This window comes from Barbus barbus (genome assembly GCF_936440315.1).
Source record: "Barbus barbus genome assembly, chromosome: 17".
Classification (NCBI taxonomy): Eukaryota; Metazoa; Chordata; class Actinopteri; order Cypriniformes; family Cyprinidae; genus Barbus; species Barbus barbus.
The window spans coordinates 30,621,056-30,644,909 of NC_136745.1; the positions used below are offsets into that span (position 1 = coordinate 30,621,056).

Genomic DNA, 23,854 nt, shown 5'->3' on the forward strand with positions numbered 1-23,854 from the left:
CAAGGTCTAATAAATATATAATATATAGTAAAGGTTGTCTTGTGTAACAGTGCGGTTTAAAGCCTTTATATTGTGTGTTTTACGGTATCTGAGGGGAGGAGCTGAACTTTCACATCGGGAAGTTTACATTCACATGTGCACGGAGTGTGTGTGAGAAAGTGTGTGTGTGTTTAACACACATCAAGCCTCATCATGTCATCGAGCAAAGGGAAAGGCAAAGGGAAAAAGAGACCGAGTGAAGGAGAAGGAGACAGATCCTCGTCAGTGAGTGATGAACCGGACTCCAGCGGAGGATTGACCGTCACAGACTTCATAGACAGAGGTAACTTTCATTCATTCATTCATTACTGAGGACAGATGGAGGAGCCTAACACGAGAAACCTCACCTGTAATAGTCTGCTGGGCAGGTGTTTTGAGGAACTTTAAGATGTTTAAAGGTGCACTCAAGTCATTTTATACTAATTAAAAAGTTAACATCCTTGATGATGGTTTGCATTCACATAAGATGAGACTTCAGACCAGGGCCGGCCCAAGCTTTTATGGGGCCCTAAGCAGAATTTTATTTGGGGGCCCCTCGGTGCCGCCAATATGACTGTTTATTGTCAAAGCTTGATTATTCACACACTATAAATCTAACACACCCATTATCAGTTGTGTTTGTTGTAGCTGTGTTGCTTACATCATACCATTGTCTGCCTGCATGTTTTTACCTTTCTGTGGTTTTGAACAACAGTTGCAAACTTACAACAGCGGTCAGGTGTTAATTTGCACTTTAACATTCAAAGTCTTAGGCTCGGTTTCACAGACAGGGCTTAGACTAAGCCAGAATTAAGCCATAGTTCAATTAGGACATTTTAAGTGATGTTTATAAACATGCCTTAGAAAAAAGCATTACTGGTGTTCATCATAAGACAAAACAAAAGCACTGACATGTTTTAAGATCAGTCAGTGCAAGTTTCTTTCAGCTGAAATGGCTCAGATTTACATTTTAGTCTAGGACTAAGCTTAAGCCTTGTCTGTGAAACAAGAAACCGGGGGTTAAAGTATTAAGTGGCATACTTAATGTGCTGAAAAGTAGCTAAATAAACCAGCAGACAATGCATTTACAGAACAATGTTATTTTAACAACATAAATATTAATCGAAGTTGTACTTTTATTACAAGTCGTACTTTTTTATAATAAATATTAAACACAACAGAGAGCATCTGTAAATATAAAACAACAACTCTTAATTTATATCTAGCTAATTGAGGCATAATGATATTGGAATATAATAGCAAAGACGCAAAATGTAGGCTGAGGAGAAGCTTATTGTTATTACAAAAATATATACCCAGGAAAGTTATGGTAATTTTTACTGATCTGACCAGGGGTGCGTTTCCAAAAAGCAACTATGGTCTCAAGTTCTGTCGTTACAAATAGAGTTCAGTGGAAATAACGACCATAGTTAGCTAACAATGGTTTTGAGAAACGCACCTCTGATTTGTGCCACAAAACCCCCGTGTTGAATTTGCCCCCCTCCACCCGCAAAACAGCATTGACTTTAACCCTTTGAGCCAGAGAAAGACGAAAAAATAAAAAGAAAGACGCGCTCTGTGCTTTTCATATTTCATAATTGTTCAGTGTTTTCAACTAAATACAGTTTATTTTAGGTTTCAGGCATTTAAATACACTTCAGTTAAGTAAAAAAAAAAAAAAAAAAAAAGACATTTAGTTTGTTATAGGCTATAGGCAACACGATGATTTCTATGGAAAGCGGCAATAATAATCCTTTCAATTAATGGACATGGTTTATTCCTATCAAATAGGCTACACATTTACCATAAAGTTTACTCTGTTTTTCTCCCAGCTGACTGACCACTTACTTCCATGTATTTCGGGTGAATTTACGTGATGTTAATCGGACAGATCCACACGGCAGCGTCCGGCGCATATTATCAAATGCTCATTATTGTGCCTGCATGACACGTCGTTATGGAAATATTCAAATTATATGCATAGAATATTTAATTATTTAATATGTCACTGACATATATCACTAATATAAGATAAAATAAACGGTAATTTTTACTGTAGACTACTCTTGGGGGCCCTCTGGTGGCCACGGGGCCCTAAGCAGCCGCTTAGTTCGCTTATGCCTTGGGCCGGCTCTGCTTCAGACCTTGACTTTGCATTACATGTGTATCTCAATAAATTAGAATGTCGTGGAAAAGTTAATTTATTTCAGTAATTCAACTCAAATTGTGAAACTCGTGTATTAAATAAATTCAATGCACACAGACTGAAGTAGTTTAAGTAGTTCCAGCCGTGTCTTTATGGACCTTGCTTCATGCTGGAATAGAAAGGCTCTTCCTCAAACTGATCACACACAGTTGGAAGCACAGCATCATCCAGAATGTCTTGATTTCTCTTCATCAGCCCAACCTCTTAAAAACAGCTCCACAGCATCATCCCTCATTCACCAAACTCTCCAGTCGACACAGTGCAGTCAGACAGGTGATGTTCTCCTGATATCATCAAACCCAGACGCACTCATCTGACTGAAGTGTGATCGGTCTCCTCAGAACAGGTTTCTGCTGCTCCAGAGTCCAGTATGTGTGTGCTTTACTCACTCTGCCCCACGCTTGTCGACTGGAGAAGTGAGGCTTTAAACCCATTCATGAAGCTCCTGCTGCACAGTATTTGTGCTGATATTAATGCTAGTGGAGGTTTGGAATCAGCAGAGCGTTGGTGAGTTTAACCCATCATGATCCTCAGCACTGCTTGACTCTGCTCTAAGACTTTAGTGATCTTCTGCTTCATGGCTGAGTTTCTGCTCTTCCCAAATCCTTCCTTTCCAGTAACACCACTTACAGTTCAACATGAATTATCTAGCAGGGATGAAATTACACAAACTGATATGTGATGGTTTATAATGTTAGAAAAGAGTTCTATTTCAAATAAATGCTGTTCTTTTGAACTTTGTGTTTCTAAGATGGTATCAGTTTCTACAGAAATTGTGCAACATTGATAATAAATCAGCATATTAGAATGATTTCTGAAGATCATGTGACACTGAAGACTGGAGTAATGATATCTATATTCCAAACCTCATGCATTCATTTTGAACCTAATGGTGCCTAATGTAGTACATTATTTAAATAGATTATATTTCAAACCTACATTTTGTATTTGAAGACTGCATCTGTGTGTGTGTTTGCAGCTGAAGATAAAGCCCCTCAGCGCTGGCGTTCATATTTGGCTCAGATGAGTGTGAACACCATGAAGACTCTGAACATCTGCATCGGACGACCCGTCCTGATCTCCAGCAGCACAGGACAGCAGCAGGTGTGAAGTGAAGTGAAGTGACATACTGCCAAGTGTAGTGACCCATACTCGGAATAGTGACCCATACTCGGAATTCGTGCTCATTCGTGAATTTAACCCATCCAACGTGCACACACACACACACACACACACACACACACCGTGAACACACACACACACACCGTGAACACACACACACACAGTGAACACACACCCGGAGCAGTGGGCATTTATGCTGCGGCGCCCGGGGAGCAGTTGGGGGTTCGGTGTCTTGCTCAAGGGCACCTCAGTCGTGGTATTGAGGGTGGAGAGAGCTCTGGACATTCACTCCCCCCACCTACAATCCCTGCCGGCCCGAGACTCAAACCCACAACCTTTGGATTACGAGTCCGACTCTCTAACCATTAGGCCACGACTTCCCTTGTGTGTGTGTTGACGTGTGTGTGTTGACTCTGTGTGTGTGTATGTGTGTGTGAGAGACTGTGTGTTGACTGTGTGTGTGTGTGTGTGTGTGAGAGACTGTGTGTGTGTGTGTTGACTGTGTGTGTTGAATCTGTATGTTGACTGTGTGTGTGTATGTGATTGTGTGTGTGTTGACTCTGTGTGTGTGTGTGTGTGTGTGTGCGCGTGTGTGTGTGAGAGACTGTGTGTGTATGTGATTGTGTGTTGACTGTGTTGACTCTGTGTGTGTGTTTGTGAGAGACTGTGTGTGTATATGTGCATGTTGACTGTGTGCGTGTTTACTGTGTGTGTGTTGACTCTGTGTTGACTGTGTGTGTGGACTCTGTGTGTTTGTGAGAGACTGTGTGTATATGTGTATGTGATTGTGTGTGTGTGACTGCATGTGTGTGTGAGAGACTGTGTTTATGTGATTGTGTGTGTGTTGACTCTGTGCATGTTTATGTGGTTTATGAGGACACAAATGTGTATAATGACATGGGTATGACAGAGGTATTACAATATGAAGGTGGTTTATGAGGACACTGCCTATGTCCCCGTAATTCAAAAGGCTTAAAAAACATACTAAATGGTGTTTTTTTGAAAATCTAAAAATGCACAAAGTCTCCTGTGAGGGCTAAGTTTAGGTGTAGGGTTGGTGTAGGGCAATAGCACACACAGTTTGTTCAGTATAAAAACCATTACGCCTATGGAGAGTCCCCATAAACCACATAAACCAACATGTGTGTGTGTATTGACTCTCTCTCTCTCTCTCTGTCTCTCTGTCTCTGTCTCTCTGTCTCTGTGTCTCTCTCTCTCTCTCTCTCTCTGTCTCTGTGCAGGTGTGTGTGGCGTGGCCGGCGGCTCAGTTTCCGGGCAGGCGTGTGGGTCTGCAGTGCAGTGTTCAGTCGGGTCTGAGAGTGAGGTCTGGGTCTCTGGTGACTCTGCAGCCGATCACCGGAGCTGTTCTTCAGGCCGAACAGGTGCAGCTGACGCTCAGGTAAACCTCCCCAGAGATCATCACACTCAAACAATCCTTGAAGATGCTTCTCAGCACTGCTGTAACTCTGAGGGAGTGCCGCCCTCTGCTGCTGGAGAGCAGAAACACACACACTGCCAGGGTTTTTGTTGTAAATAAGCTGTTCAGTGATTTGAGTAGTTAGATAAAGCTAGGTAATGTCACAAATGTACTGTTGTCGGATACTTCAGATAGGAAATTTGACTCGTCCCAAAGGTCATGTGGACAGTAATACACTTAAAATGAAAGTAAAGGGCCAAGAGTGTTTGAAAGTTTAGAAGAAGAAATCAGCTATTTGTATTTTTATTTGAGCACATTTTAAATTTATTTATTTATTTATTTGTATTTTTTTCTTTTTGGCACAAATTTACACCTTTTCCCCTTTATTATTATTATTATTATTATTATTATTATTATTAGAGCTGTAAAGTGGTTCTAAATCAGTGATTCTCAATTTTTTAACTCCAAGTCTTAAAGATTCCTGCTGCTTCTGCTGTAATGACAAAGCTGCTAATTCTCAAACTGTATTTACAGAAACTAGGAGTGGCAATATATTGAAATAATTAAAATATGTAATAATTAAATTCCAGAAAAATTGAATGTTCTTCAGGGTTTACATTTTTATTTCTAATGGATTTACAGTTACTAAAAAAACATTTTTTAGTATTTTGCAATTAAATTACAATTTTTAATAGCAATTTGTACTCAATACAATTTTTTTATAGCTTAACATAAAATAGAAACAAATTTATATAGACATTTCCAGGACTTTATACAATGTTATTAATTTTCATTATATTTTAAGATGTTGTTAATTTCTACGACTTTTACTTTCAATTTTAAAGTTTTAGTAATTTTGTGGTGTATTTTTGTCATATAAAAAAATAATAATTTAATACGTTTTTATTCATTTTTATTTTAGATTTAGTTTAGTTATTTTAATACATCATGTTAAACTTAATTAAAATGAGAAATTTTTCACAAAGTATTGTGACAACTCTTAAAATATGTTGACTGTGTATTAAAATATGTATATAAAATTGTATTTATTTATTGTCGTTTGACAGCACTAATATATATATATATATATATATATAAATTGCATCCAAAATAAAGGTTTTTGTTTACATAATATATGTGTGTGTTCTGTGTATATTTTGCGTGTGTATGTGTGTATATATATATATATATATATATATATATATAATATATATATATATATATATATATATATATATATATATATATATATATATATATATATATATATATATATATAACAAAACATTTTTGTCTTAAGTATTTACTGTATATGTGTGTACATAATATACGAGTGTGTACTGTGTATATTCATTATGTAAACAAAAACCTTTATTTTGGATGCGATTAATCGGATTTCTAATTAATGTGTAATCGGCAATATTCCTGGAATGCTGTTGATAGAGCTGAACATTAAAGAATCAGGAAGCGTTTTAATAGTTTGTTTGTTTTTAATCTTACAGGCCTGAAGACAAAGTGCTGCATACGGAGGAATTCAGGAATTATCTTCTGCGGACGCTGGGTAACAAGCGCTCTGATTCTCTAAGCTCTCTCTGAAGGATGGCAGTATTTTGAGAAATGTGATTCTCTCTCTCACAGACGGCCGTGTTCTGCTGCCGGGGGGCTCTGTGTGCGTCTCGTATTTTGGGCGTCAGTGTGTTCTGGCTGTGGATTCGGTGACGGGCGTCGACGGAGAGACTCTGAGACGCTCCGATGGAGTCGCTGTCGATCTCTCCTCACGGCTGGAACAGCTGTCCATCCAGCAGAGCACACCTGAGCGATCACATGACCCCTCTCCCCTGACCCCTGAGCGATCACATGACCCCTCACCCCTGACCCCTGAGCGATCACATGATCCCTCACCCCTGACGCCGTGTGAGGTGTCGTTCACAGACGGTCCTCTGTCGGAGGGGTGTGGACGCTTGTCCACGGACACCTTCTACTCCATCTGCAGCTCCTCCACACTGAGCCTGTGTGACCCCAGCGAGCAGGACCAGGCCGAGGAGGGGGGTGAGGGGTCAAAGATCACATACAGTATGATCGGTGGCCTCAGTGGTCAGCTGCAGGTCATCAGGGAGACCATCGAGCTGCCGCTCAAACACCCAGAGCTTTTCCGGAACTATGGTGAGTGAGGTCAGAGGTCACATCTGGGCGGCCTGGGCGGCCCACTACTTACATTAGTCCTTTGCCTCAGTATAATCCATATATTTAATGGTAGAGATATGCAGTCAAGTCACCTGCAAGTCACCAAGTCCAGCTCATTTCAGTTCTAATAGTATCTGTGCAATCAAGTCGACGAAATCACTGGAAATGAAGTGTCCCCAACTAAGCAAGCCAGAGGTGACAGCGGCAAGGAACGAAAACTCCATCCGTGACCGAATGGAGAAAAAATCTTGGGAGAAACCAGGCTCAGTCGGGGCTGTAGAGGTCATCTCTAGGTGCTGATCCACCATCTGATCTTGATACGGACTGGATCTGGGTGGCTACGGTGACCTCGGAATAAGAGAGAAACAGACTAATATTAGCGTAGATGTCATTCTTCTTACGATGTAACAAGTACATGAAACATGATTTTCGAAGGAAAGATTGCTATCAAACTACACACCTAGGTTCCTAACTGATGACGAAGAATTTACAGAGCAGATAGTGATCTAGGTTATTAAATCGTCATCCAGTTTTTTATATCAACTATGCATTCCGTTAGTTTCTCAATTTGGTGTGTTTCACCGGGCCACAAAGAAATATAGATCTGAGTATCATCAGCATAACAGTGAAAGCTAACACCATTTTTCAGAATGATATCTCCCAAGGGTAACATGTAAAGTGTGAACAGTAACGGCCCTAGTACTGAGCCTTGAGGTACTCCATACTGCGCTTCATGCAGTATACAACACTGTTGTTATCATTAAATAAATGTAAAGTTATTTAAAACAATGTTGTTAATTGAAATAAAGTTATATAAAATTAAATATAAATATTGGATGGAAGAATATAAATTAAAAATGTTGCCTTGGCAACTAACTAAAATAAGTTTGTTGTAATATTAAAATTACTAACTGAAATATAACTAAAACTGAAATAAAACTAAACTATTGAGAAATAACGATAATAAAATAAAAGTACATAATAAAATTGTTAAAGAATTAAAATTAAACTAAAAAGAATACCGAAGATATAAAAGTGAATAAAAAATAAATAAATAAAAAAAACAGTTTGAAAATAAATAGTGACAAGCACGAAACAAAATGACTAAAAATAAACGTAAATTAAATTGAAAACTGAAAATTTTAAAAGTTTACCATTTTAAAAAGTTCTTAAATTTCTTACTGAATTACTACTAAAACTAAAACTGAAAAAACACCCTAAAATTAAATACACTATTTCGATTTTTAAAAAAAATAAAAACAACAAAAAATTACAAAAGTTCACAACAAAATTACTAAAAATTAAACTAAAACTAATACGAAAAATGAAAATAGAAATGTGACAACACATAACAAAATGACAAAAAAATTAAATTAAATCAAAATGAAAACTGTGATATACTGTTTCCCACAATGCAATGCACTTGACCTTTGATTTCCTGTGACAGAAAGTGATATCTACTATCGTTTTTTTTTTTTTTCTCTTTTAGACAAATTTTTTTTAATCAGCCTGGCATTTCCACAAAAAATTTTTTATAAATGCAAAATAACCATATCTTTTTTTATGTGGTCAGGTGACAGATTGCTTATGTTTGCAGTGAAGTGTTGGCTCTGATGTGGTCATGTGACGTGAGCATGTGTCTGTCAAATAGGAATCCCGCCGCCTCGAGGGCTGCTGCTGTATGGGCCGCCCGGCTCAGGGAAGACCATGATTGGACGAGCCGTAGCCAATGAAGTGGGAGCTCACATGAGCGTCATCAACGGCCCCGAGATCATGAGCAAGTGTGTGAGACACTATTACAGCATCATTAAAACATGAGTACACCAACACTGAGCAACAACAGCAGCACAACCAAAGGACAATCAAGAGTCACATAAAAAATATAAAAAAATCTGTAATTTAATAATCAAAACAAAAACAATATAACTAAACAACAACAACATCATGAACTAAAGAACAATAAAAAAAAAAAAATGTATATTTCTCAAACTGAAATTAAACTGACATCAATAATCAAAGCAACAACGTAAACAATAAAACATAGTCCCATTTGAGAAAAATTGTGTATTTTAATTAATCTAAAATTGATAGTCAAAACAATATAACCAAAGAACAATATAAATAGTCATTAAAAATAAAATTCATAATTGACAATGAAATCTGAAATCGATAATCAAAACAACGACGACATAATTAAACAATAAAAGTCACAATTAAAAAAAAACTATATTTCAGCTAAACTGATATTGATAATCAAAACAATAGCAGTATAAAGCACAATAAAATATTTTTTATTATATTAAAATATATAAAATAAATTTTGTAATTTTTATATATTTCAGCTAAACTGCACTTATATTAAAACCCACAAATATGTGTATTTATATGTATGTGTATATATATGCATGTATGTAAATGTTATGTGAATATATATATATATATATACACATGCATGCATGCATATATGTGTGCGTAATATATCATTATAAATATAAGTTGTAAATATACATTATATATTGAGGAGAGACCCCCCCACATGATTGCAAAGTGCTTTGGGTGTACAGCAATATACAATAAAGCGCTATATAAATGCATCATTCATTCATTCATTCATTCATTATCATTTCCAATTGAATTTAATTAATATTGGTTGTCATAAGTGTGTAAATGTCTCTGAATCTCTGCAGGTTTTATGGAGAAACTGAAGCCAGATTGAGGCAGATTTTCACACAGGCCTCACAGAGGTAACTATACTCACTAACAATACTCACTATACTAACGACATCTCACTGTGTGTGACGAGCATTGTGTGAACCATAATCACTCTGTGTGTGTGTGTGTGTGTGTGTGTGTGAGACAGGCAGCCTGCCATCATCTTCATCGATGAGTTAGACGCTCTGTGTCCGAGGAGAGAAGGAGCTCAGAATGAGGTGGAGAAGCGTGTCGTGGCCACGCTGCTGACGCTCATGGACGGGATCGGATCTGTGAGTATGTGATGTTTGGGTCTGTCTGCTGTGAGTCTAGTGAACGGTTACTGAATCCTCAGGGTCTGAGGAGACTCTGGATCAGCGGCTCTCAAGCTTTTTCACCCAAAGACCCCAACACAATTATTAGAAGGCTATAAGATATTTCCTCTGATATTTCTGCTGTAATCATGATAACATTGCTTTTCACATTTTTTATTAACAGAAATTTTGTTGAAATTCAGTTCAATACAATTAACCAATTGCTTCATTATTTATTTTATTTTATTTTTTATTAATGAATTTTTAGTTAAAATTTCAATCATTCTGTTGTGAGTTTGTAATTTTTGATTATATATTTTTTAAATGTCTGTATGGTTTTTGTTCATTTTTATTTCAGTTTTTGTTATTTTTAATACTTAAACTAAAAAGAGAGAAATAATATCTGAAATAAAATTAGTTTAATTTTTAAATGTTTAAATTTTATTTCATTTAACATTTATTTCAAGTAACAAAATGCTTTTTCATGGTTTTATAGTTAATGATAAAAATCCAGGTTTATATCTGTTGATTGTGTATTTTTAGCATTTTTTTGTCATAAATGATAAATATGCAAAGATATTTGACCACCGAATGCCACAATTGACCAGTCACAATAAATACATTCTAGGCACATGTGTAATTAAAATGTATGCAGAAACGTGACTCTTTTTAATTTTTATTTGTTCCATTATTAAAAATTATTTAAATATTATTCTTTCTTTCTTTCTTTCTTTCTTTCTTTCTTTCTTTCTTTCTTTCTTTCTTTCTTTCTCGTATCTCAATATGCGCTCATAAACGGAATGTGTAGTAATAATTTTTAATTCAGAAATTAGATTAATATGAAGTTTAGCATGTCATGCACCTCAAAACAGATAAATGTGAATTAGGGCTGCAAAACGATTAGTTACGATTAATCAATTCAAAATAAAAGTTTGTTTACATACTGTATGTGTGTGTTCTGTGTATATGTATTATGTGTATATAAATACACACACGTATATATAAAAAAAAATATTGGTATGTAAACACTTGTATATCATTTATATTGTATAAATATTTTATATATAAATCTTACATATTTTTCCTTAATATATACATGTAGCCTATGTGTGTGTTTATATATACATAATAAATATATACAGTACACACACACATAGTATGTAAACAAACTTTTATTTTGAATCGATTAATCGCGACTAATTGTTTTGCAGCCCTAATGTGAATTTTTAAAGTGTTGAGGTAGTTTAGTCTCCAGGCTGGTGCGGTGGTTTGATGTGGTGTGTGTGTGTGTGTGTGTGTGTGTGTGTTTTCTGAGCTCAGGAGGGCCACAGCGGTCAGCTGCTGGTTCTGGGAGCCACTAATCGTCCTCATGCTCTGGATCCGGCGCTGCGGCGGCCCGGACGCTTCGATAAGGAGCTGGAGATCGGTGTTCCCGGCGCAGACGGCCGGATGGATATCCTGCAGAAGCAGCTGCGCTCCATGCCGTGTGCCGTCAGCGCTGATGATCTGCGGGAGATCGCCGACGCCGCGCACGGATACGTGGGAGCCGACCTCTCCGCCGTCTGCAAGGAAGCTGGTGAGTGATGCTGCGCTTTATTACGATTATTATGAGTACTAGAGCTGCCCTCAACTAAAGATTCTTCTGGTCGACTAGTAGTCGTTCGTTTGAAGCATTAGTCGATTAATCACACTTTTATTAAACTATTTAAATCACAATAATGAACCTTTAATTGTCTACATAACCTTATAACCTACACATAAAGCGTGCCACAGCACACCGCTGGTTATGAATGTGTCAGGGAACAACAGTAAGGGAGCTGCATTAACATTTTAATAATGTGTTGATAAATATTAAATATTAAAATATTTTGTTTATTTAGTTAGATTTTTCTTGTTAAATAAAATAAAAAAATTAAATAAAAATTAAATGAAAAGGGATTATTAAAGGGGTGATGATGGTGCAGTTGATAAGACACATGCCTTTGGTGTGAGAGACCCGGGTTTGAATCCACTGTGAGACACCAATGTGTCCCTGAGCAAGACACTTAACCCCTAGTTGCTCCAGAGGCGTGCGACCTCTGACATATATAGCAATTGTAAGTCGCTTTGGATAAAAGCCTCAGCTAAATGAATAAAAAAAAAGTAAATAAACTAGTGCTTTCTGCTTAAGAGATGAAGTTGGTAACACTGACTCGTCATCTCCACAGTAGATGCTCCTGTATGCATGTTTCATATGGATTACATAATCTGAGAATATTTGTTTTCCATTTGAATTGGTTTATTTAAAGTAGACTTTTCACTCTCTATAGACATATTTTTCTTGTCTGTGAGGCAAGTATACAGAGTTTCAAGCTCAGAGAGACCGAGACAGAAAGAGCGTCCTGTTTACTTTCATTATTTTACTAAAGCGCAGTGTTTTGTTATTATTGTGAGCGCACACATAAACAGAGTCTTTACAGATCTGAAAGATGTATTACTCTTATCTGTACGACCAGAAATGAGAGAGTATTTTAAGAGCAAGTGATCACAGCAGCTCATTTTACATTTTACATTATAACAATACTTCAAAACTACATTTTAATGTAAAATAAAATGTATTATTTTATAGCCGTATTGATATATGATGCCATTAATGTGTTCATCTAGTTGCATTAATGCCGGTCACACCGAGAACAATAACAGTTGGTGTGAATGGGGCTTTAAGCTGCATTTATTTGATCAATAATATAGTAAAAATTGTGAAATATTAATAAAATTTAAAACAGCTGTTTTCTATATGAATATGTGTTAAACTGTAATGTATTTCTGTGATCTGCAGCTGTATTTTCAGCATCATTACTCCAGTCTTCAGTGTCACATGATCTTCAGAAATCATAATAATATACTGATTTACTGCTCAACAAACATTTCTGATTAATATCAATGTTGAAAACAGTTGTGCTGCACAATATTTTTGTGGAAACCGTGATACATTGAATTTTTCAGGATTCACAGATAACTAGCAAATGCAAAAGAACAGTATTTGAAATAGAAATATTTTGTAACGTTATAAATGTCTTTACTGTCACTTTTAATCAATTTAATGCGGTCTTGATGAATAAAAGCATTAATTTCTCCTGTTCTCCTCCTGGTTCATCCTTTCATTCACTCTCCGCTGCAGGTGTTTGTTTCTCCTCTTATTCCCGAGGTTGAATGTGTCTTTAAGGTCACAATGGCCTGTATGCATGCAGACAACAGCACTTCCTGTGGAGACATGCAGACACACACACACACACACACACACACACACAGAGAGAGAGAGAGATGTAAAAATAGACTGAGTCTGTGTACTCCATCAGTGAGTCTCTGAGGGATGGTTTGGTTTGGCAAGGTCAACACAGCTGTCTGTGTGTGTGTGTGTGTGCGCGCGTGTGTGCGTGTGTGTGTGTGTGCGCGTGTTTTTGTGACAAATGAGGACACAAATTTGTATAATGACATGGGTATAACATATGTATTACAGGGCTTGACATTAAGCATTCTCATTTACTTGTCTGAGTATAAAAGTTACCCAGTTGCCCAGAGAGAGATTTTTTGATTTTTTTTTTTTGATTGAGTTATATAATTAATTATTAAAATATTTAGTTTTAGTTAGATTTTTCTTGTTAAATAAAATAAAAAAATAAAATAAAATAGTGTGATAATACTATTATATTTTAAAATGAAAAGGGAATATTAATTACAAATACAATTATTTAATATTAAACTTAAAAAAAGTAGTAAATATTAGCATTTTATTTTTATGTATGAATTTTAACTTCCATTTAAAATTTTTAAATTAGAGTTCAATTTAATGAGTCAACTAGTATAATAAGACACTTGGGCTGTTACCAAACAAATGAAATCAGTATCAAGAAAGTTGATCTTTGCAGTGCAGAGGAAGCACAGAAGCTGCATCTGAAGAGGAACAGATATATTTACTCTGTTAATGCAGCTCTGAGGGACATGGAACGCTTTAATCTGCAGTTACACATGAATAAATAATGTTTTGATTCATAAAACCATGGATACTGATATTTGAAATGATTTAAAAAATACTGTAAATGTGAAATTCAAACCGCCAGTAGGTGGCATCAAATCTCTGTTAATAAGTGAGTCATTGCGACTGAACCGAATCATTTAAACAGCTGATTCATTCAGGAACCACACACAGTCATGCTGCTCAGAGACACAAAACAGCGCTGTGGCTGTGTTTGGGATTATTTTTGTGTTGAAACAAGAAATATGGTGTCTAAAACATAAGTATCTTAATGTTAACTTCTTGTAAATTGAACTGTTATAAAATCACATTTGTAATCATGATGGTTTTTGGAGCTGATCTTCGTGTATTGTATTTTCTGTTCCCATATCTCTAATTTTCTGATCATTCTTCATGCATTACTGAATCATGCAGTGAAAGAACACTCTCCGTGTGAGCTAGTCTAACCTAGATGACTTTATGTAATGTATGCGTGCACTCTGTAGGTGTATATTTGCAATATACTCGTTAAAACAGCAATTATGAAATCATCGCAAGCTATATATATCACACACCCCTATGACACAGATAAAGGCAGTTATTATTGTTTTTGATATTGACTTTTTGTTTGATTGGGCAAGTAAATTTCTCTTTCACTTGCCCGTCCAAAACATTCACTTGTCCCGGACAAGCGTTAATGTCGAGTCCTGTATTACAAGGAGAAGGTGACTTATGAGGCCACTACCCCATATTTCAAAAGGATTATAAATCATACAGAATGAGTTTTTTTGAGAAAGTAAAAATGCAGAAAGTTTGCTGTAAGGGGTAGGTTTAGGTGTAGGGCGATAGAAAATATGGTTTGTACAGTATAAACACCATTACACCTGTGGAGAGTGCCCACAATTCACCAAAACAAACATGTGACTCTCTCTCTCTGTGTGTGTGTGTGAGAGACTCTGTGACTCTCTCTGTGTGTGTGTGTGTGAGACTCTGTGACTCTCTCTCTCTGTGTGTGTGTGTGAGACTCTGTGACTCTCTCTGTGTGTGTTTGTGAGAGACTCTGTGACTCTCTCTGTGTGTGTGTGTGTGAGACTCTGTGACTCTCTCTCTCTGTGTGTGTGTGTGAGACTCTGTGACTCTCTCTGTGTGTGTTTGTGATGTTTCTGTGTGCTCAGCATTCAGTCACTCGGAGCTCAAGTCTCCCTCATTGACTGAAACTGATCTCCAGTCCGTGTCTGATCAATAATGCGCAGTTTCCTCTGAATGACCTGCTGCAGAGAAACACACTGAAACGCTCCACCTGACCAAATCCACTGCATCAGCGCCAGGGGCTGGATTCACAAAAATACTCCCAAAAAACACTCTTACATTCTTACTTCAAAACTTCACACCGGTAAATCTTAGTGAGATCTTTATCCATCTATCAGCCCTATATTAAATAAAAAGTTAATCCAAAAATGAACATTTGCTTTGTGCTCACCTTCAGGCCGTCTGAGATCAGGATGAGTGTGATAGAAATGTGTCTCAGCAATGGATGCTCTGCAGTGAATGGGTGCCGTCAGAATGAGAGCAGATAAAAACATCACAATAATCCACACCACTCCAGTCCATCAGTTAACATCTGGAGAAGACAAAAGATGAAACTAATCCAGCATTAAGAAGTTTTTAATGTCCATAATCCATAATAACTCTTCCTCCAGTGATAAAGTGTTCTGGTCTGAATCAGGAGAGAAATCTGCAGATCAAGCAGCGTTTACAAGACAAAACAGAGCTAAACTTTAAAGCTTTAGTCTTCTCCAGATGTTAACTGATGGACTGGAGTGGTGTGGATTATTGTGATGTTTTTATCTGCTCTCATTCTGACGGCACCCATTCACTGCAGAGCATCCATTGCTGAGACACTGATGCAGAGACACATTTCTACAAACCTGATGAAGAAACAAAAGTTTTAAGTGACAAGCAAGTTGACCTATGATTAACTGTCATAAGATAAATTATTTGCTAGATGATAAAAGTAATTCGTAAAATGTATTAATTTGTAATAGTGTTTAAGAAAAGTTATTTAGAAACATCCCTTTCAAGTTTTTGAGTTCTTCATAAGTTTTGTCTTAAGGAAAAAAGATAAGCATTTTTGGGAATACAAAATGTTCAGTAATGTTATTTTACGAATAGCTTTAAGAAGAACTATATTCATAAGAATGTTTCATGAATCTGGCCCTGGACGTCTAGCGTATGTGATAGGGTGATTTTATCATGGATCTGTCCTGAAAAGTGTTTGTCTGGCTTTTTCTTTCATGAAGTAAAGGCAGAAGAGAAGCGTATAAATCACACTGAACGATCCTAAAGGAGAATAAACACCTGTGTGTGCGTGTGTCTCTGTGTGTGTGTGTGTGTCTCTGTGTGTGTGTGTGTGTGTGTGTGTGTGTGAGAAGGACAGTTTCTTCCTTATAAAGTCTTTCTGCTGCGCGCTCTTTCCTTTTACAGCCAGATGAGTTTTCGGACACACACCCCACGCCGGGTTTATATGAGTGTCATGTTTATAAACCCGGAAGCGTTTATGGGGCGTATGTGTCCTCATCTCTCTCTGGAGTCTGTTCTTTCTGTTGTATTATATATAAGTGCTGGTATTTTTCTTCACTGCAGCTGTGTGTAATACAGGAACGAGAAAGATCTAAAACATGCCTGCTTTACCCATCATCTCTTCTGTTCTTCATTTCCTTCTTTCTGTCTTCAGTCAAATGCAGAACGTCATCTTTTAATGATGCAGGAGCTGTTTCATGTTTTGTCTGTTTTAGTCTTTAAATTTAAATATCACAAGCACAATTCACAAAAAAGTCTTTTTACTCTTTGCTTTTCAACGCTTTTCATAATATCTTGAATCATTTTACTTGTCAAGTAAATGCATCCTGATTCAAGTACTTGTAGATATTTAAAATACTAATTTTTTTCAGTGTACTTAAATTCCTGGTTGTTTGACTACAAAATTCAGAAATGAAATGGAACGATAAAATAAGGTTATTAAGTGGTTAATGGCTATTTCAAATGTTCGATTCTGTTCAGAAGTATTAAATTAGATTTTGTTTCTGTTTCCGGTTATGTTTCTGTCCAAATGTAATTCCTTGAACCGGATCTGAGCCCTGCTTTAAACCTCTCTGTGTGATCTTCCTCACTGAATTACAGCCAGTGATCTTCTGCTTTCTGACCCAGTGATGATGATTATTTTAGCTGGATTTCCAGGTGATCTGTTTTTAACCGTGTTAATTGTAGGCAGGGTCTCTGGTCTCTCTGTTTGTGAGTTTGTGAGTCCTGTTTGATGTCGTCATCTCCAGAGAGCAGCAGGTCAGGTTTGATTCACATCCGATCAGAGCGGCGGATGTTTACTCTGTCTCAGAGCGGAGGAAAGCCTGCGGGATGTTTGCTCTCAAATAAATCAGCTCAAACAGAGATTAGACCGCGTCTCTGGCTGGATTCAGCAGATGAAGCCGCTTCAGCTGTGTCTTATTATCTGTCCAGTGTGTGTGTGTGTGTGTGTGTGTGTGTGTGTGAGAGAGAGAGAGCTGGTGCTTGTGTGTGTGTGTGTGTGTGTGTGTGTGTGTGTGTGTGTGTGAGAGAGAGAGAGAGCTGGGGCCTGTACCATGAAGCCGGATTAGCTGGCTAGCCAGGTAAGTTTCAGTTTAGTTTGCACCAATCCTGGGTTTTAGATACCATGAAAGTGGCTTGGCTTTTAGCTGCGTTCATTGCCATAGTAACTTACACTCCACGGCTAACCTGCTCTGGGGCAGGTTATGTTCTGAGTTAGAGATTGCAAACTGAAATTGGACCAATCAGATGTGAGCAAAGTGACACATGTATGACACAAAAAAAGTCACTCCCCCAGTTTCTCTTTCTACAAATTAAAGGTCACTATGAAGTACCTTAAAAAAGATACAACAAAATTGTCTGGCTTCACTGATAATTACAATTTACGTATGATTTATATAATTATTATAAGATTTATATTATTATTACTCCATTACACACAAGCACCTTTAGTTTAACAATTATTATAAAGCATTCATTTTAAATAAATATTAATATATACAGATCATATGTAATATAAATAAGTGGTAGAATCAATAGATAATGCTTTAAAATGTGACCTTACATGTTTGAGTCTCTATCATATATTATGAACTATATAAACTAACTTCACAAGTTTAACTTGTGACTGCACTTATAGAGCAAGATAATTTCCTTTATTTGTCCTCTTTCATGGACAAGTACTTCAGTGGAAATGCGTTTAAATTCCTCATATTCTTTAATCTCTTAACCTTTAACAAAATAGTTCTGAATCTCGCTGGCTCTCGCGAGAAGTAAATTACACTTGCGCTGTGGTGTGATTGGCTGTTCGCCGCTGATGTCACACATTCATGTGCACGCGCTCCATTAACTCAGGATTAAGCCTGAGTTGACAGAGAAAGTTGATGATCAGCTTCATGGTACCGACAAAGCCAGATTGGAGTGGTTTGGATTTGTCAACTCAAAACTTATCCTATAACTCTGAATTTGTTCATCTACCATCATGGTACAGGCCCCTGGTGCTTGTGTTACAGCGGTTCTGTCATCGTTTACTCATGTTTAGCTCTCAGTTCTGCAGTCAGATCTCTCTACATCAGGAATTCAACAGTTATTGTCTGTTAATGCTGTGCTTTTCTGCTTTAAGAGTCCACACTGCGACTAGATAAAACTAGAGAAATGCACTACTAGACAAAAGTGTGGAATAATTAAGATGTATTAATGGTTTTGAAAGAAGTGTCTTTGATCAAAAATACAGTAAAATTCTGAAATATAGAAAACAGCTATTTTAAATTCTAATAATGTGAATGTGTGTTAAACTGTAATGTATTTCTGTGATCTGCAGCTGTATTTTCAGCATCATTACTGCAGTCTTCAGTGTCACATGATCTTCAGAAATCATAATAATATACTGATTTACTGATCAACAAACATTTCTGATTATTATCAATGTTGAACACAGTTGTGCTGCTCAATATTTTTGTGGAAACTGTGATACATTTTATTTTTCTGGATTCACAAAAGAATAGAAAGTTCAAAAGAACAGCATTTATCTGAAATAGAAATCTTTTGTAACATCATAAATGTTTTTACTGGCACTTTTGATCAGTTTAAAGCTTCCTTGATGAATAAAAATATTGATTGATTTTCTTGCTACAAACGTTTGAATAGTAGTATGTGACCGTTTCCGCAAAAATATTGTGCAGCACAACTGTGTTCAACATTGATAATAATCAGAAATGTTTGTTGAGCAGTAAATCAGTATATTATTATGATTTCTGAAGATCATGTGACACTGAAGACTGGAGTAATGATGCTGAAAATACAGCTGCAGATCACAGAAATAAATTACACTTTAACACATATTCACATAGAAAACAGCTATTTTAAATTATAATAATATTTCACAATTTTGTGAAATATTATTAAAATAAACACAGCCTTGATGAGCAGAAGAGACTTCCTTCTAAAACATAAACAATCTCAATAATTCCAAACTTTTTAACTGGTAAAATATAAATGTTTCTGAATGTGCTCAGATTGATCTGTGATGGTCTTTTTTTAATGTTTCTGCAGGTCTTCACGCACTGAGGAGGGTTTTAGGATCCAAACCTGCTCTCTCTGACGTCCAGGTGATGAACAGTGTAAAGGTCACGACCTCTGACCTGAGGCTGGCCATGACAGAGGTCAAACCCAGCGCAATGAGAGAGGTGGCCATCGACGTGCCAAAGGTACAGTGTTCATCTGAAGAATGATGATGAATTAATAAAAAACCTTCAGATGCAGCGATTAACAGACTGATTATCAACTTTCAGAGTGACTGATTGACGGATCAATCACAGCTCAGGATTTGGATCCTGTAATGCAAATGAATCAAACTGTATTGTGTGTGTTTAGGTTCGGTGGAGTGACATCGGTGGGATGGAGGAGGTGAAGCTAGCGCTGAAGCAGGCGGTTGAATGGCCCCTGCGGCACCCCGAGGCCTTCATCAGGCTGGGTATAACGCCACCTAAAGGAGTCCTGCTGTACGGACCGCCGGGATGCTCCAAAACCATGATCGCTAAAGCGCTAGCCAACGAGAGCCAGCTCAACTTCCTGTCCATTAAGGTACATAATAAGTGTGTGTGTGTGTGTGTGTGTGTGTGTGTGGTGTCTAACTTAAAGAGTTTAGTTATGGAGAAAAAACAGACTGAAAAAATAAGAATATTAAAAATATACACTACCAGTCAAAAGTTTTTGAACAGTGAGATTTTTAATGTTTTTAAAGAAGTCTCTTCTGCTCACCAAGCCTGCATTTATTTGATCCAAAGTACAGATCCAAATCTAGTAAAAGTTTGAAATATTTTTACTATTTAAAATAACTGTTTTCTATTTGAATATATTTTAAAGTGCTATTTATTTCTGTAATCAAAGCTGAATTTTCAGCTGAATCCTTCAGAAATCATTCTAATATGTTGATTTGCTGTTCTAGAAACATTTTTATTAACATTTTTATTATTGTTATCAACATTTAAAACGGTTGAGTGAATTTGTTTTTCAGGGTTCTTTGAATAGAAAGTTCCAAAGATCAGCATTTATCTGAAATCAAAAGCTTTTGTAACATTATACACTATCCCAGTGATCCTCAAACCTGGCTCGCGAGAGCCACTTTCCTGCAGAGTTTAGCTCCAGCCCTGATCAAACTCACCTACCTGTGATTCTCTAATGATCCTGAAGACTCTAGATTAGCAGCTCAGGTGTGTTTGATTAGGGTTAGAGCTAAACTCTGCAGGAAAGGGGATCTCGCGAGCCAGATTTGAGGATCCCTGCTCTATACCGTTCAAAAGCTTGGAGTCAGTATAAATTTACATTTTTTTGGGGAAAGAAAATAATACTTTTATTTAGCAGTGATGCTTTAAATTGATCAAAAGTGATGATAAAAACATTTATAATGTTACAAAAGATGTCTATTTCAGATAAATGCTGTTCTTCTGAACGTTCTATTCATCAAAGAAACCTGAAACCTTAAATAGTAAAAATATGTTCAAATGTTGCTGTTTTTGCTGTGTTTTGGATCAAATAAATGCAGGCTTGGTGAGCAGAAGAGACTTCTTTAAAAACATAAACAATCTTACTGATCCAAACCTTTTGACTGGTAGTGTATATGTTATCATTCATACTGATAATTATGTTTGAGTTGAAAAAATAGTTTTCCCATGTTAAATCGATCTTCATTTTGATGAAACGATATCAATTCTTATATCCCAAGATCAATTTTTTAGTCTCTGATGTTTTCAATGGATGTGTGAACAAAACTTCACTAGACGTTATTTGTAGCATCTGCCATTCAATAATCGCAGTAAGCTTTGTACTTTCTAATTTTGATAAGAATTAAAGTCTCAGCTTTCAGTTTCTGTCAATTTTATAAGAAATATTCTGACTTTTTCTCACAATTCTGAAAAAAATCTGATAAACTCGATGATAACTCAGAATTGCATGAAATAAACTCAGAATTGCGTGATATAAACTCAGAATTGCGCGATATAAACTCAGAATTGCATGAAATAAACTCAGAATTGCGAAACAAAGTACGAATTGAGATACAAAGTCGCAATTACTTTCTTTTCTTTTTTTTTTCAGTGATGGAAATGAGCTTCCATAGGATGTCCTCCACTGAAAGTTATTTCTGTTTTCTATTTCTGCAAATTCTCTTGTAGCGATTGTGCTCGTTTACAATCATTATAATTATCTTGATATGAAAACGATAGAAGTCTACTCCATCTACACATCAGCAGTAGCTGGAGATCTGTATGTGTGAACGTGTGTCATCTTGATCAGATCAGGCTTGTTTGGAGTGAATTCCCTCACAGGAGGATGTTTAGTCTGAGAGACGCTCACATTTCTGTAGCAGAGCCGATATCAATCTCTCAAAGCAAGTTACGGAAAACACACCCTCCGAGAGAAAACCCAGAGCCTGTGTGTGTGTCAGGAGGTGTTGAAATGCATTGTAGGACGAGAGGAAGTGAGCTTGACTTCAGAGAGAGTATTTATCCGGCTCTGCTCTTCAGTCTTTGTGCCGGTTAGTAGTTATTTGTCTCAGGTCCTGTCCAGGTTATAGTCTCATTAATCTCTCAGTGCTGCTGATGTTTAACCAGCCGTTTATTCTCACATGCTCAGATCTGTCTCGCTCGCTGCTTATCTGCTGCTGTTTAGGCCAGAAACATACTTTAACATGCACTTTAGACGTTCAGTTTCATCTTTACAGCTCTGTAATGCATTGGTGATTGATTAAAGTATTGATGATGCTTATTGTGTCTCGACAGGGTCCAGAGTTACTGAGTAAATACGTGGGTGAATCAGAGCGAGCGCTTCGAGAGGTGAGAGACGCCCGTATGCTCCTGAACAAAGTCACAAAATCACTGTTACTGATCCTCATGTTATGTTAAATCTGTATGACTTTCTTTCTACCATGAAACGCAAAAGGAGAAACTTTTATGAATGATACTTTTTGTTAAGCTCATGTCAATTTCCGCAGAAAATAACATCTTTTTCTTAAAAAAAGAAAACAAAAATAAAAAATTAAATGAAATGATAATAATGTTAAACATGCAAAAACATACTTTTAGGATTTTTTTTTTTTTCACACACTGAAGTCATGTTAACACATTATTGTTTACGTCTTGTGGCTGTACTAGTGAGACGAGTGAGTATTTTGACGAATTATGGATTAAACTTCCATTGTAAGTGTCTTTTAAGAAAAGTAAAGAATTTCTGAAGTCATATGATGCTTTTTGTGAGAAACAGACTTAATTAATTTTAAAGTGTCATATGAGTTTAGATCGACATTTGGGTTTGTAAATAGTCAATTAAAGGGACAGCGCACACATTTTCTGTGTCTGAACCTTTAATAATGTGTGTGTGTGTGTGTGTGTGTGTAGGTTTTCCGGAAGGCCAGAACAGTTGCTCCGTCTATCGTTTTCTTTGACGAGATTGACGCTTTAGCAGCGGCAAGAGGAAGGTAACGACACAATCACCAGTGACTTTATTACTAAAGCACCGTTCACATTGTCAGTACTGGCAACTAAATGACACGATATGATACATAACACACATCATCCAAACTAATATCTGATCATGTGAACATATGATTTTGTTAGCATTGAGGTGTTAAATGTGTGTCGTTCTGACATGTGGGAGAATGTTATTGCTCTAAACACACACACACACACACACAGACAGAGGAACATCTGTGCTTTACAGACACAAGTGTGTCTTTGTTTCCCTGAAAACAGATGGAGATTCTGCTGTAGTTCCTGTTCAGGGAATCACACACTAAAATATAGAAGGAAATAATGTAGTAAATAAGAAATTAGTGTAGCAAACTACAGTCAAACAAGCAGAAAACCGCAGTCTCATTCACTCTGTGGATGATAAAATGTATTTAATTGTACACTAAATTTCAGTACAAAAATGAATCAATTTGGTTGCTAGGGTGTTACTATGTGGTTGCTAGGCAGTTGCTAGGGTGTTCTCAGTAGTTGATAGGGTGTTGCTATGAAGTGTGTTCTTGGTAGTTGCTAGAGCATTGCTATGTGGTTTCTAGGCAGTTGCTAGGGTGTTCCTAGAAGTTGCTAGGGTGTTGCTATGTGGTTGTTTGGGTATTGCTATGTGGTTGCTAGGGTGTTACCGTGTGGTTGCTAGGCAGTTCTGTTAAATATTTGCTAAAAAAATGTAATAAATGAATGTGTATGCAGTGTTAGTAAATAAGACTCATTAGCTATGTTTCCATCCACCTATTTTTATGTGCATTTTGGGATATCGCATCAGAAAACGCTGGATGGAAATGCCAAGCATAAATTCTAAAAATAAACTAT

General features: G+C 36.7%; 1 protein-coding gene across 1 annotated transcript in view; it reads left to right on the forward strand.

Moving 5' to 3' along the window:
• Positions 1-92: 92 nt before the first annotated feature.
• LOC306883269 (ATPase family gene 2 protein homolog A-like) overlaps positions 93-23,854 on the forward strand; it is a 54,199-nt gene continuing 30,437 nt past the window's right edge. Inside the window, exons 1-13 of the mRNA XM_079438410.1 lie at positions 93-322; positions 3,204-3,328; positions 4,588-4,745; positions 6,266-6,324; positions 6,402-6,926; positions 8,599-8,728; positions 9,635-9,691; positions 9,808-9,931; positions 11,273-11,528; positions 19,578-19,732; positions 19,899-20,108; positions 22,304-22,357; positions 22,919-22,998. Of these exons, the coding sequence (XP_079294536.1) occupies positions 193-322; positions 3,204-3,328; positions 4,588-4,745; positions 6,266-6,324; positions 6,402-6,926; positions 8,599-8,728; positions 9,635-9,691; positions 9,808-9,931; positions 11,273-11,528; positions 19,578-19,732; positions 19,899-20,108; positions 22,304-22,357; positions 22,919-22,998 (2,063 nt within the window). The 5' untranslated portion in view covers positions 93-192. The remainder of the gene's footprint in view (positions 323-3,203; positions 3,329-4,587; positions 4,746-6,265; positions 6,325-6,401; positions 6,927-8,598; positions 8,729-9,634; positions 9,692-9,807; positions 9,932-11,272; positions 11,529-19,577; positions 19,733-19,898; positions 20,109-22,303; positions 22,358-22,918; positions 22,999-23,854) is intronic.